Source organism: Mobula birostris, chromosome 18, assembly GCF_030028105.1.
Source record: "Mobula birostris isolate sMobBir1 chromosome 18, sMobBir1.hap1, whole genome shotgun sequence".
Lineage (NCBI taxonomy): Eukaryota > Metazoa > Chordata > Chondrichthyes > Myliobatiformes > Myliobatidae > Mobula > Mobula birostris.
This window is the reverse complement of record NC_092387.1, coordinates 56,608,919-56,621,487: the sequence shown is the minus strand read 5'-3', so window position 1 is coordinate 56,621,487 and position 12,569 is coordinate 56,608,919. Positions and strand designations below refer to the sequence as shown.

Here is a 12,569-nt window from a genome sequence, read left to right as displayed (position 1 = left end):
AAAAATTAAATAAGTAGTGCTAAAAGAGAACAAAAATTAAGTACTGTCCATGAATTGATCCATTGTCCAAAAATCTGGTGGGGGAGGGGAAGAAATGGGTGTAGGGGATCCTTATTGATGGATGCCATTTTTTTGAGGCATCGGGTTTTGAAGATGTCCTTGGTACTGAGGAGGCTGCTGCCTACGATGAAGCTGGCTGTGTTTGTTTGCAACCCTCTGCACCTTTTACTGTTCCTATTCAGCGCCCCTCCATACCAAATGGTGATGCAACCAGTCAGATGATGTCAAATGACCATGGAGAATTTAATTCCTGGTGACCCCCTGTAGCAGCTCTGAAGTAGTGGTTTTATATTTATTACCAATGGAAATCAACCACCGTTACTAATCCCATGCAACTGTTACCAAAATTCTCATGTTCTTTCTGTTAATGAAGGGCACGCTTGTGATTAATGTTTTTATTCATGTAGCCCCCAGTAAGCCTCAGGCTCGCTCAGCTTGCTTTCGTCTAGGGGGAGCAGCCTTCGGCCCCGCCAGACGGGGTAATCATGTTTGTGTGGATGCTGTGTGATGTAACCCACCCTGCCAAATAACAGGCAATACATCATATGCGATTAAATGATTACATTTTATAGATCTTACTGGAACTATGTAATGAATAGAGATAAAATATAAAAGGAAAGTAAAAGGCACCAAACTTATCAAAGTTCAACCACTTCATGCACAACAGTTGGAGCTCAATTAACAGAATCTTCTTTCCACCATTCGATCCCCTCCGACCTCCTCAACCCGCCGCCTGGGACCAACCACGGTGGTCGACCAGATGCTCCACACGAGTCTGTCTTTGTCTCCTCTCCTCACTGAAGACCCTGGGCCTTGGGTCCGTCCCGCCGCCTAGTTTACAGCATCATGTCTCCTCTCTCTGTCCCCATCGCACCTTCTGCCTCAAAGCCCGCGCAAACAATAGCTTACAGACACAAGAAAGAATAACATCTATCCAAATTGGTTAGCAAATGAATACAAATTTCTTATCAGTAATTATAACCCAAATAAGCTGTGAGAGAGAAGCACTTTCTCACCAGTTAACATAACAAAGAAGCCATTTTATTCTAACGTAACAAAGAAGCCATTTTTATTAGCTTTAGCAGTAACATAAAAGAAGAAACCCCTTACATTCACAATTGTAGACTTGGCTAGCTCTCTTTGCCTGGACGTACAGGTGAAGAGCAGTATTGAGGTCACATACTGGAGCATGCCCTGTGAGAACTAAGTTATTAACACAAGTAGCCAGCAAAAGCCAAGCCAGGTATCTTTTGTGTTTATATTTATCCACAAGGTAAGCTCCCTGAGAACTAGATGTTGGTTGTGGAGGATAATCAGCTGTCATGAGCTGACAGGCTGCAGTTTGAACCCAGGCTTCCTGTATGGGGTCTGAGAATATAACTTGTGTTAGGTTGTTGGAATTTCAATATTTCAGATTTTTCAGGAGTTCTGTTGAAATTAATTTCCTCTCTTACAATGATTCTCCTGCAAATGTATACACCAGTTGAAAAAATGTGGTATGTATTATTTTCAGAGTGTAGAATTCATAGGAGTCATTTGTTTTTTTCAATCATGGATAAAAATGCTGTTTATTCACCTGTTCCAAAGTTCTGATACCGATAAAAATTTAACATTGAATATTGTGGCTTCAGAAAGTTGTGCTGATTAACTTATGTACGTTATAGTCTGCAGAACAGATAATTTCTGAAATAGTTAAGTACACAAGACTTTGTATTCAATCAGTAGACTGTTTTAATTTGTTAACATACTCTTAATCTTCTTGGAATTTTCTCATCCATGTATGGGACAGTCACTCTCCTCAGCCAACACTGCTGGCTGGAAATCTGCTTTACCGCCAACTACTTTAATATCCTGCAAGAGCAGCTCTCCTACTATCTTTTCATTGTGTGTCTTTGTCTTGGGCTGTAATCATAGTCGCCTCAGTAGTGACTGGGCAGGTTAACCCATATCCCAGTGATTGCAGCACTGATTTCTACGTGTCTTTAAAGATTTTTTTTGTCACATATACATTGAAGCATACAGAGAAATATATCATTTGTGTTAATGGACAACAGTCCAAGGATATACTGAGGAGGAAGCATGTGTCACCATGCTTCTGGCTTGAACATAGGGTAGCTACAACTTACTAACCCTTCCTAACACATACAGCTGTGGAATTTGGGAGGAATTATAGTACCTGGAGGAAAGACGGGTCACAGGGAGAATATACAAGAACACACACACACACAGTGCTGGAGGAACTCCGCAGGCCAGGCAGCATCTATGGAAGCATATACAGTCAACATTTCGGACTGAGACCATTCATCAGGACTTAGAGATAGCGGCAGGAATTGAACCTTGATTGCTAGCACCGTAAAGCATTATGCTAGCCTCTATATGACAATGATTCCCTTCATTTTCTTCTTTCCTTCCCCACCCTCAAGATCCCAAGTATTCTTAATCTTCCAAAATACAAACCAGAGGCATCGTTCCTGTGAGCTATTTATGATAATGTGCAGTATATAAAGGTATCAACAATACTGCTTTATAAGTAGCTTTAGCTTTCCACTGAAGATTTTTGGAGATACAATTTATGATGTATTTGGTTTTAATTTAGATTGACTGGATTCCCCAGTGACTCAGTTGCATAATGTATAACTTCTTAATTCTTCCTGAAGAATATATCTAGATTTCACTACAAGCAGCTGCTCGTGGAATACTTAAGAGTTTCAGGGAATGCACATTAATTTTATTGAAGTTCATTACTTGTTTTCCAGTTGTCAAGTAGAATTACAAGAAAAATAATTTTCCTTTGTAAATCAGCTTGCTTTTTAACTTGCTCTAATAAAGGGTACCTGAACATACTTTTAGGGTTACTTCAGTCTTGGCTTTTTATTTTTGGGAACCAGGAGGTAACTAACCACTTCCTGGCTTTTTTATATTCTCTCTTATTGTTGTACCTGGTTTGTGTTAATTGCATCTTTAAATGACGCATCAGAGTGGGAATTCATCATTTTTAACATCTGTCTATCCCATCATCCTGCATTAAATATTCATCAGCTGGCTGCCTTCAATAAACGGTATTAAGCAGTCTATTGGCTTTCACCTCACTTATTTTGTCGACTGTAAAATGGCATAGTTACCAACATGTATTATTTAAGTCGTTGCAACTTTTGCTTTATATAATGGGGGTATCGTCATCAGATATATCAGCTCTGCTCTTTAGCCACTGAAGAAAGTTTCCATACTTGGAGAACCTAGTTGCAATTTTTTTCAAGATTTAAACTGGTGCACAATGCAGTTTTGAGTGAGAAGTGCATGGATTTTTGTGAGAGTTCTTAATACTGGATAATTCAGTTTAGATTTCCTTTTATCTACTAAGAATAGCATAATTCTGGTATAATGTTTGGATATGGGTGCCATTGACAGCATTTACCATGTCTCCCTTATGGCAACTTGCTGGGTCAGTTCAGATGCCTGTTATTCTGTTGTGCTGCTCTGGGATTGGAATCATTATACGAACTATATAGTAACGGCTTCACATTACTAAAGAATACTAGTGAAATAGTTCACTATGATAGCAGACATCCCACCTCTCCCGCATATTGATAGCAGCTCCCTGATGCCTGCAAATTATATACAATATCCCGGAAATCAATCTTTTTTTGTGAGTGAGGGAGGGGGAGAGAGGGATAAAAAAGAGAATATCCTCATAGGTGTACTTAGCACAAAGAGACACCAATCAGTTTTCTCTGTGGGCAGGCTTTACAGTCGATCTCCCCCCCCCCCCCCACTCTCCCCTCTCTCTCCCTCCCTCCATCAGTTCAGGTTAGTGTCCTGCAGCGCCATAGCAGAGTGTTCCAAAAAGAGAACATATAAAACGTGCTTCACCCCAGCCTACACTAAAGTGTACCCTTGCCTAATAGGGGTCAAAAATAATGACTGTATTGCTCGCTGCACTGTTTGCAACACTGACTTTCCCATTGCCCCTGGTGGGTTAAATGACTGTAAAAGACATGTTGAGGTGAGTCCTGGATTATGTCTCAACTAACCTTGAAGGACTGGTGCCAAACTACAAAAGTTTGCCAGTTGATGAGTTCTGGGGGAAGCTGTCCAAAGTAAAATCTGTGAGCACGGGGCAGTTGAAATTCAAAGAGCTCTGCTAGTTGATGAAGCTGCTTTTGGTGCTGCCAAATTCTAATTGTGATGTAGAAAGGGCATTCAGCATGGTGCGTCACATTAAGACAGAATTCAGAAGTCAGCTATCTCACAAAATACTTGTGAATCTGATGTCTTGCAAAATTAACAAATTCATTGACACAGACTGCTATGAGGTTGAGACTTCCGGTTGAGACCTCCTTGAAATAAGTTTTTGCAAGGTGGGATGTCTGTGATAGCTTCATATTCACTTTTGCAACTAGTTAAACTGAACATATATTGTACATTGGGCTTGAGCTCACATTCTCTTCCTTGGTTAGTTGGCGAAAGGGCCAAATAAGCTAACACTGCAATCGGTTTGGATTTTTTCCATATTTGATAGTTGGTTTTCTTTTGCATTACAGATTCGGGATTGGTTGTTCCTAGTATTTCTTATGACTTGCACAAAAGGCTGCTGGCAATTGCAGAACGGCATGGCCTATCGTTGGAACGCAGGTTGGAAATGATTGGTGTATGTGCCAGCCAGATGACACTAACACTTCTTGGTGGGCCTAACAGGTACCTCTTGTGTTAATGTTGATCATTGTGCCTTATGTTTCAAAAGGACTTGCAGGTTGCCACTTCATTCATCTTTTGTTTCCCCAGTAATTTTGCTTTTAAGAAATGAATTATTCTAGGTTTTCAAACATCATTATTGAACTTCACCTCCCCCCCCCCCCCCCCAGGGTTGAGGGATCCAGAACTAGAGTGCATAGGTTTAAGGTGAAAGGGTAAAGATTAATAAGGAACCAAGGGGCAACGTTTTCACCAGAGGGAAGTTGATATGTTCAGTTAACCACAAGAGAAAGTGGTTGAGACTGGTATGGGCAAATGGGACCAGCTTAAATGAGAATCTTGTCTGACTTGGGCCAGTTGGGCCAAAGAGCCTGTTTCTGTGCGGGATACTGCAATTACATAGGCAGTGGATGATCTTGTACTTGCATCTCGTGTCTTATCTGATCTGGTTTGAAACTTGAGCAAAATGGTTTCTAAACTTTTAACCCTTTCAGAGGAAAAGATCCAAAGATGAGCCACTTCTAACCAATTCTCCCCATCTTTTAGCACCACTTAACTAAATTTTTATTCAATCCCATTTTTCACATTCATGGAAGCACTCCTTTATTAACCTGTTTGCCCTCGTCAGCATTTGGTGCATGCCTTCATTCTCTAGGATTCAAGAACAAAGTATGGTTACTCAAATCAATGTTTGCTGTAGTGTAAAACTTAACTGCTGTTTGTAACTTATGTCCTCTATCAAACTTTAAAAATGGCATCATCATCAGAGTAAGCACTTGAAAGTATTAACTCCAGTATTAATGTACAAAGGGATATTGGGGTACAACTCCATAGTTCACTGCAAATGGAGCATGTTGATGGGGTCGTAAAGAAGGTGTTTGTAAAGGCACTAAGTTCAAGAGACGAGTGATCTATTGAAGCTTTTATTTTAAAAAAAACCTCTGGTTAGGCTACAGCTGGAATATCTCCATAAGTTTCCATCACCTTTTTAGAGGAAGCATGTTGCGAGTGTGGAGAGGCCTCAGAAGAGGTTTGCAAGGATGTTGCCTGAGTTTAGAGGGTATGTGGCTGGATTGCACTCCTAGGGGTGGTGATGGAGGTGGAGAGGATAGAAGCTTCTTAGAGGGTCTTAGATTGGCATATGCAGAGAATACTGTGGGATATGGACTACTTGCAGACAGAAGGAATTAGATGTCATAAACAAGAGATTCTGCAGATGCTGGAAATCCAGAGTAACACACACACAATGTAACTCAGCAAGTCAGGCAGCATGTATGGAGAGGAATAAAGAGCTGATATTTTGGTCCAGGAACCTTCATCAGGGATTAGGTGTCACTGGCTTGATTAATACAACTCAACATTGTGGGCCAAAGGGCCTGTACCTATGCTGTACTGTTGTATTTTCTGTTTTTATTATTTTAGACTTGAAGTAAACTGGACTAGATCTGGGAAAATCTAATAGGATATGAATTTGGTTTCCATGGTCATGAGAGAGACAACTGGATATAGCAATTGTTACCATTCCGTCCTACCCATGGAACAAGCTGATTTTGTCCGGTTTCAAAGGTTTCAGTAAACATGCAGAAGATTAAATTTTAAGTCCCCCAAAATTTACCAGAGTCATCAGATAACACTGTGATACTGCTGAACCTCTCATCACAACACTAAGCAGTATTGCATCCGTATTGTACTGTCTCAGTACTTTTATATTTGTGTGCTGTAGCACTTTTTTTATTCACAGTTATTTTGTAAATAACACTATTCTTTGCATTTCTGGTCAGATGCTAAATGCATTTCATTGGCTTTGTATCTGTACTCGGCACAATGACAATAAAGTTGAATCTAATAACATTCAGAACTGGATGCACTGGTATGTTCATCAGTGTTCTAATGATGCAATCTCAACAGACCGAAGGCTTAAGCCTAGGATTATAGTAATCTGTAGAATCTTGTACCGGTGTTGGGCTGCAATAGCATACACATGAGTAAACTATGTATGTTGTTTCACTGGCACATTTTGTCAATTATATTGTGCATTAATTTGTTTTATAATAATCCAGTAATATTGATACCTTCATTATCTAGTGCACATTTTTTTTCACATTGGCACCTAAAGCTGCTGTGAAAACCTTCAAAATTTTTTTGTTTCTTACTTCGATTCATACAACTGGCCAGTAAGGTGGAGTACAGAGGGTAGCTAGGACCTGGGGATTTGTGATATATTACGAATTAGCAACTGACAAGATATTGAAGTAGAATGGAAGTCTGATGTGATGTCATGCTTGTAGAGAGCATTTCAACTGAAGGTCAAATTATCTTGATCTAAGCATACATCAGTCTATTTGTTGTTTTCAGGTTAAATCCCAAGAATGTCCACCAAAGACCGACAGTCGCATTGCTGTGTGGACCACATGTGAAGGGAGCTCAAGGTATCAGCTGCGGCCGCCATCTTGCCAATCATGAAGTACAAATTATTTTATTCTTGCCCAACTTTGTGAAGATGCTGGAATGTATCACTACTGAGCTTCAACTTTTTAGCAAGACTGACGGCAAACAAGTGGCCAGTGTAAAAGGTATCTGATTTTCCACGTTGTTAGTCCTAATACTTAGTCCTTTTGTTTGTTGTAGGACATGTGGAACCTGTATTAGTGTAAATCTACTTAATTTAAGGCAATTCTCAGAAGTCAGGTGTGGATTTCAATCTTTAACAAAGTAAGTTAGCACCTAAAACTAGATCTTTAAATTTCTCCAGTCTGAATTCAAAGAGATAATGAGATTAGCTTTGTTTGTCACATGTACATTTAGTGAAATGTGTCTTTTTCATCAGCAACTAACACATTTGACATTTTCTAGGGGAAGCCCACAAGCATCGCCAGCACTGACATAGCATGCCTGCAACGTACTAACCCTAACTTTTGCATTTTTGGAATGCGACGGGAAAACAAGAGTACCCAGGGGAAACCTATGCAGTCACAGGGAGAAGTTCAAGCTCCTTACAGATAGCAGGGGGAATTAAACCCTGATCTTACAGCTAGTGTTGAAAACCAATTATGCCAACGGCTATGCTACTGCACTGCCCACTAATCAGATTTCCTTTCAAATTTCCACTGGAATTGAACTGATAAGATTTTAAATGTGTAATTGCCATTGATTTTCAAGAGTACAATATATGAAAAGAACTGATTAGAGTATGAATGAAATATAATTTACTTCCAAGTATTTGTCAGGGAGAAAGTATAACAGTGCATCCTCACTTCTGAATCAGATAACAATATGTCAAGGCTCACTCAAGGACCAGAACACACACTGGAGGTTGTTATTTCATTGGAGCACTGTGGTAGTCTTGCATTGTTGGAGATGCCACATTAGGATAAATGCGATTAGGTGACTGGAATCAAAGACCGGCGAATTGTTTGGCAGCAGGCAAGTTCCATTGTAAGCAACACAACAATGAGAAGGATGAACTGCAAATCAAACGCACAAGAAATTATGCAGATGCTGGAAGTCTTGTGCAATACACAAAGCAATGAAGGAGCTCAGCAAGTTGGGCAGCATCTATGGGGAGGTCTTGCTGAACTGTCTTGGTGGGCTGAGACCCTCCATAGATGCAATAGCTATTGTGGAGAATGAACCCAAGTGTTGTTTTACATTACAGAGAATTTTTAAATCAATAGCTTTCCTAACAATGAAAGTCAACAAACGAATGTTCATGTCCTGCTCTAAGGATTGAGTCACCGTACAGACTACCCTAGTTCCTGCTGAACTTTGTGACAGTATTGGAGCAGATCACTTCTGAGCTTCAGTGGCCTTTGCTCATTTCATTCTCCCTCAAACATGTCAACCGAAACTGTTCTTATCCTAACTTTCACCAAGTTCTTTTCACTGGGACTTATGGGAATTGAAACAGGAGTTCAGTGTTCTGCATGACCGTCTGTTAATGAGAGGATGAAATGGAAGTTGGCCTTGAATATAGTGAAGTAAAGTCCAGAAGTAATGAGGATATAGTTTTGAATCAAAGGGCAAGGCCAGTGATATTATCATTCTAGACTTATGCAGATACTATTTCTAGTATTTTCGCCCGTAAAGGGTCATCTGGCTAATGGCCTGTGAAGGACAATTTGAAGGGATTATATTCCAGGGTTTTGGTTTGGGGAGGCTGGAAAATAGGAAAGTAACTAACAAGAAAATAAATGTTTCATAAATTGAGGGGTATAGATACGGTAAATGCAAGGAGATTTTTTTTCTGTCTGAGGTTGGGTGAGACTAGAATCAGAGGTCATGTGTTAAGGGTAAAAGGTAAAATGTTTAAGGGGAAACGCCACTGAGGGTGGTGCGAATGTGGAATGAGCTGCTGGTGGATGTGTGGATCTAGGTTTGGTTTGAGCACTTAGGGGATGATTGGAAAGGTACGCGAATGGGTGAGGTATGGAGGGCTATAGTCCAGGTGCAGATCGGTGGGACTAGGCAGAATAACAGTTCAATATCGACTAAATGGTCCAAACGGCCTGTTTCTGTATTGTAGTGCTCTGTGACTGCAGTATAATCTTACAAACTCCTCAAATAATAGTGAATTTACTTCTGATATCTTACATTTTGAGTATGTAAGCATCCAGCAGTGAAACAGTTAGAAACATAGAAAATGCACAGCGCAGTACAGGTCCTTTGGCCCACAATACTGTGCTGAACATTTACGTACTTTAGAAATTACCTAGGGTAACCCATTGCCCTCTATTTGTCTAAGCTCCATGTATCTATGCAGGAGTCTCTTAAAAGACCCTGTTGTATTTTTCTCCACCACCGTTGCTGGCAGCCCGATCCATACACTCACTACTCTGCATTTTTAAAAAAAAACAACTTGCCCCTGACATCTCCTGTGTACTTCCAAGCACCTTAAAACTGTGCCCTCTCATGCTAACCATTTCAGCCCTGGGAAAACAAGCCTCCAATGCCTCTCATCATCTTATACACCAGTTTTACAGTGAGCTTGAAAAAACTCTGTGATTAGTTATCGATGTGTGGTTTTAACAAAATAAAACACTGCATTTGTTAAGTTACTTTGTAGGTCTTGGTTCTGTGGAAACCTGTAGAGTTTCAGAAGTTTACTGTGTAGGAACAAAATAATTTTAAGTTGTGATTGTACTGCTTTATCACCCTTTAAGTTTGCATAGCTTTGTCCTTCAATATATTATCTTAGCAATATACATACACCTCAAATGTTTGTGCTTCATCACTTCCCAGCTTCTCACTTCATTCCTCCCCCCTTCAGCTGGCTTCACTTTTCATTATTCAGCTTGAACTCCTTCCCCTTCTCCCTTCTTCCATTCCCCACACTGGCTCTCTGCTTATTTCTTCTCGTCATCTGCCCATCTCCTCCTCATGATACCCCTCCTCCTTCTCTTTCTCCCATAGTGCAGTCTCCTCTCCCTTTAGATTCCTCCTTCAGCCCTTTACCGTTTCCACCTATCACCGCCCAGTTTCTCTCTTGATCTCCACCCCTACCCACCTGGCTTCACCTAACACCTAGCTGTACTCCTTCCCCTCCCCCTGCATTCCATTCTTATTCTGGCTTCTTCCCCCTTCCTTTCCAGTCCTGGGGAAGAGTCTCGAAGCACTGACTCTTTATTCCTTTCCATAGATACAGCTGATCTGAGTTCCTCCAGCTTTTTGTGTGCACTCTGGATTTCTAGCATCTGCAGAATCTTGTGTGTTTATAATTATGTGCTTCTCTAATTTTGACCCCTTACTCATCTTCAACCATTAATTAGCAATGAATGACTGTGCTGTCAGTTTTCAGAGCTCTATGTCCTTTCAATATTGCCTTCCTACTTTAACTCCTCCATGAAATCCTTATAGAATTTACAATGTTTCTATGCTTTTGGCCACCTAACCACTGTTTCTAATATATTGGCATTGTCAACTTTTGGTTCCAGTCAACTCCCTTATAGTGCTTTTCCATGCCCCCTCTCTAAAAGCCTTCTAAAAACCAAATTCTTCCTCTGTGTGCTATTAGCCAGATTAGCTTTGATAGGGGAAAAGGTGGTTTGGCATATCGTTTTCCATAGATCCTGTTTTTATTGTACCTGGCACATTGTATAAAAGCACAGCAAATGAGTTTAATTGTTCTGTATTGTAGTGGTCCTGAGAAGTCTGCACAAGCCAACAGAATGAATATTATGTTCTCAGAGGTTCTATAAATCAACTTCTATTTAAACAATGCCAACTTTTCTCTGGAAGAGTGCTGGCTGCTAAATATTTTGCCATGTTATTATTTAAATCTATCTTGGATTACAGTAAAATTTCAGAGTAGTTTTGGCCTTGTCGTCCTAAACTGATTTCATTGTTTTACAGCTTGAGTGAAGCAGCCACCAACCTCCCAAAACTTAGTTGCCTTCCCAGTTCTCCCAAATACACTGGCTTTTACTACAGATAAACTTGGGCAGTGGCCCAAGAGGCTTGTTGTCTCTAAGCCCAGATCCAAGAGCGTTTGCACATAATGAGCCTGAAGCCACTTTTCCTGATGTTTCAAATCTGTTGTTTGCAGCTATGAATACATCAACAAAACAGGATTCTGCTCTTTCCCTTTCCCTCTCCTGAACACAGATACACTGTGGTACTCTTGCAGTTCCTTAAATGGTTTCTGATTAGATTACATTTTGGGAGAAATAAGTTTTGGAAGCGATTAATTACATTGCTGATTCCTTGAAATCCACTGGTTTGAGATTGGAGAGGAAATTGCTTGAAACATGCAGCTTCCAACGGCTAAATCATGTTTTAGCTTGAATATGTATTTTTGGCTCATGACCATCACTGCTTCCTTCACATCCAGTCTCAGAACGGCTTACACCTGGGGCTCTTTAACCCTGCTTGTACTAACATCTCAAAACTGTTGTTGCCCCAAATTAGTAAATGTTGATGGGTGGCGTTAATCTTGCTCGAGGTGGATTATTATTATTATTGCTCACCTGTTGACACCAGCCACAATTCCATTTATGATCACATTTATTCTGCAAGAGACTGACTTCTTGAAGTGAACTTAGAAACTCCATCTCAGGATTTTTATTAAGTGTTCATTTTATGTTGTATAACCTGTCATTTCGAGTCTCGTAATAGTCTGCAGACTATGCACGAATATCTGTTCTCTCCTGTTAGTGACTAGAGCCCAGAGGGTTCCTGAGTTAAAGCCGGCAGCTGAGACTTGGTTTAGATCCATAGCAGAGAGGAAAAGGTTTTCAGTTGTAACATGTCTTTAATGATAAGAATTGCCCCAAAGTGCTTTACAGTTGAACGTCCTTCAGAAATGTTCCTCTTGGACTACAGAGAACCTGGCAGCCAGTCTCTGAACCGCAAGATTTTTTAAAATAGCTACATAACAAACAATCTGTCTTTTGACATGTTGGCTTAGGGATATAGATTGAGCAGGGCAACATAAAGAATGTGCTGTATTTCTTCTTGTTTAAAATGGGTACATGGGGTAATCTCCAGTACTTCATCCAAAAGATGAAGCTTTTGATAATCTTAACATTTTCTCAGTGGTTGTAATTTGCTGTATTCCGTAACTGGTGTATGGTTTATTTAATTCTTCTGTCCCATAGCACAGTGTTTCTGCTCTGTTCGTGCATTACCAAGCAATGAACCAAATTGCACCCCCATTGATCTTCTAACTATATATACTGGGCTCAGTAAAATTTTACAGCAGAACTTGAATCGTTCCTGGTATCAGAAACCTGGGGAACATCCTGGCTTTTCCTTGTCTGGCCCTTTCTACCACATTACACAACCCACATACAAAAACAGTGAATGATCAGCTACACACACAA

General features: G+C 40.3%; 1 protein-coding gene across 3 annotated transcripts in view; it reads left to right on the top strand.

Annotated features, from left to right (window-relative positions):
• Nucleotides 1–12,569, top strand: part of edc3 (enhancer of mRNA decapping 3 homolog (S. cerevisiae)) — a 152,912-nt gene that overhangs the window by 123,389 nt on the left and 16,954 nt on the right. For all 3 annotated transcript variants that reach the window (XM_072282734.1, XM_072282736.1, XM_072282735.1), the window contains exons 5-6: nucleotides 4,602–4,755; nucleotides 7,108–7,325. In XM_072282734.1, the coding sequence (XP_072138835.1) occupies nucleotides 4,602–4,755; nucleotides 7,108–7,325 (372 nt within the window). The remainder of the gene's footprint in view (nucleotides 1–4,601; nucleotides 4,756–7,107; nucleotides 7,326–12,569) is intronic.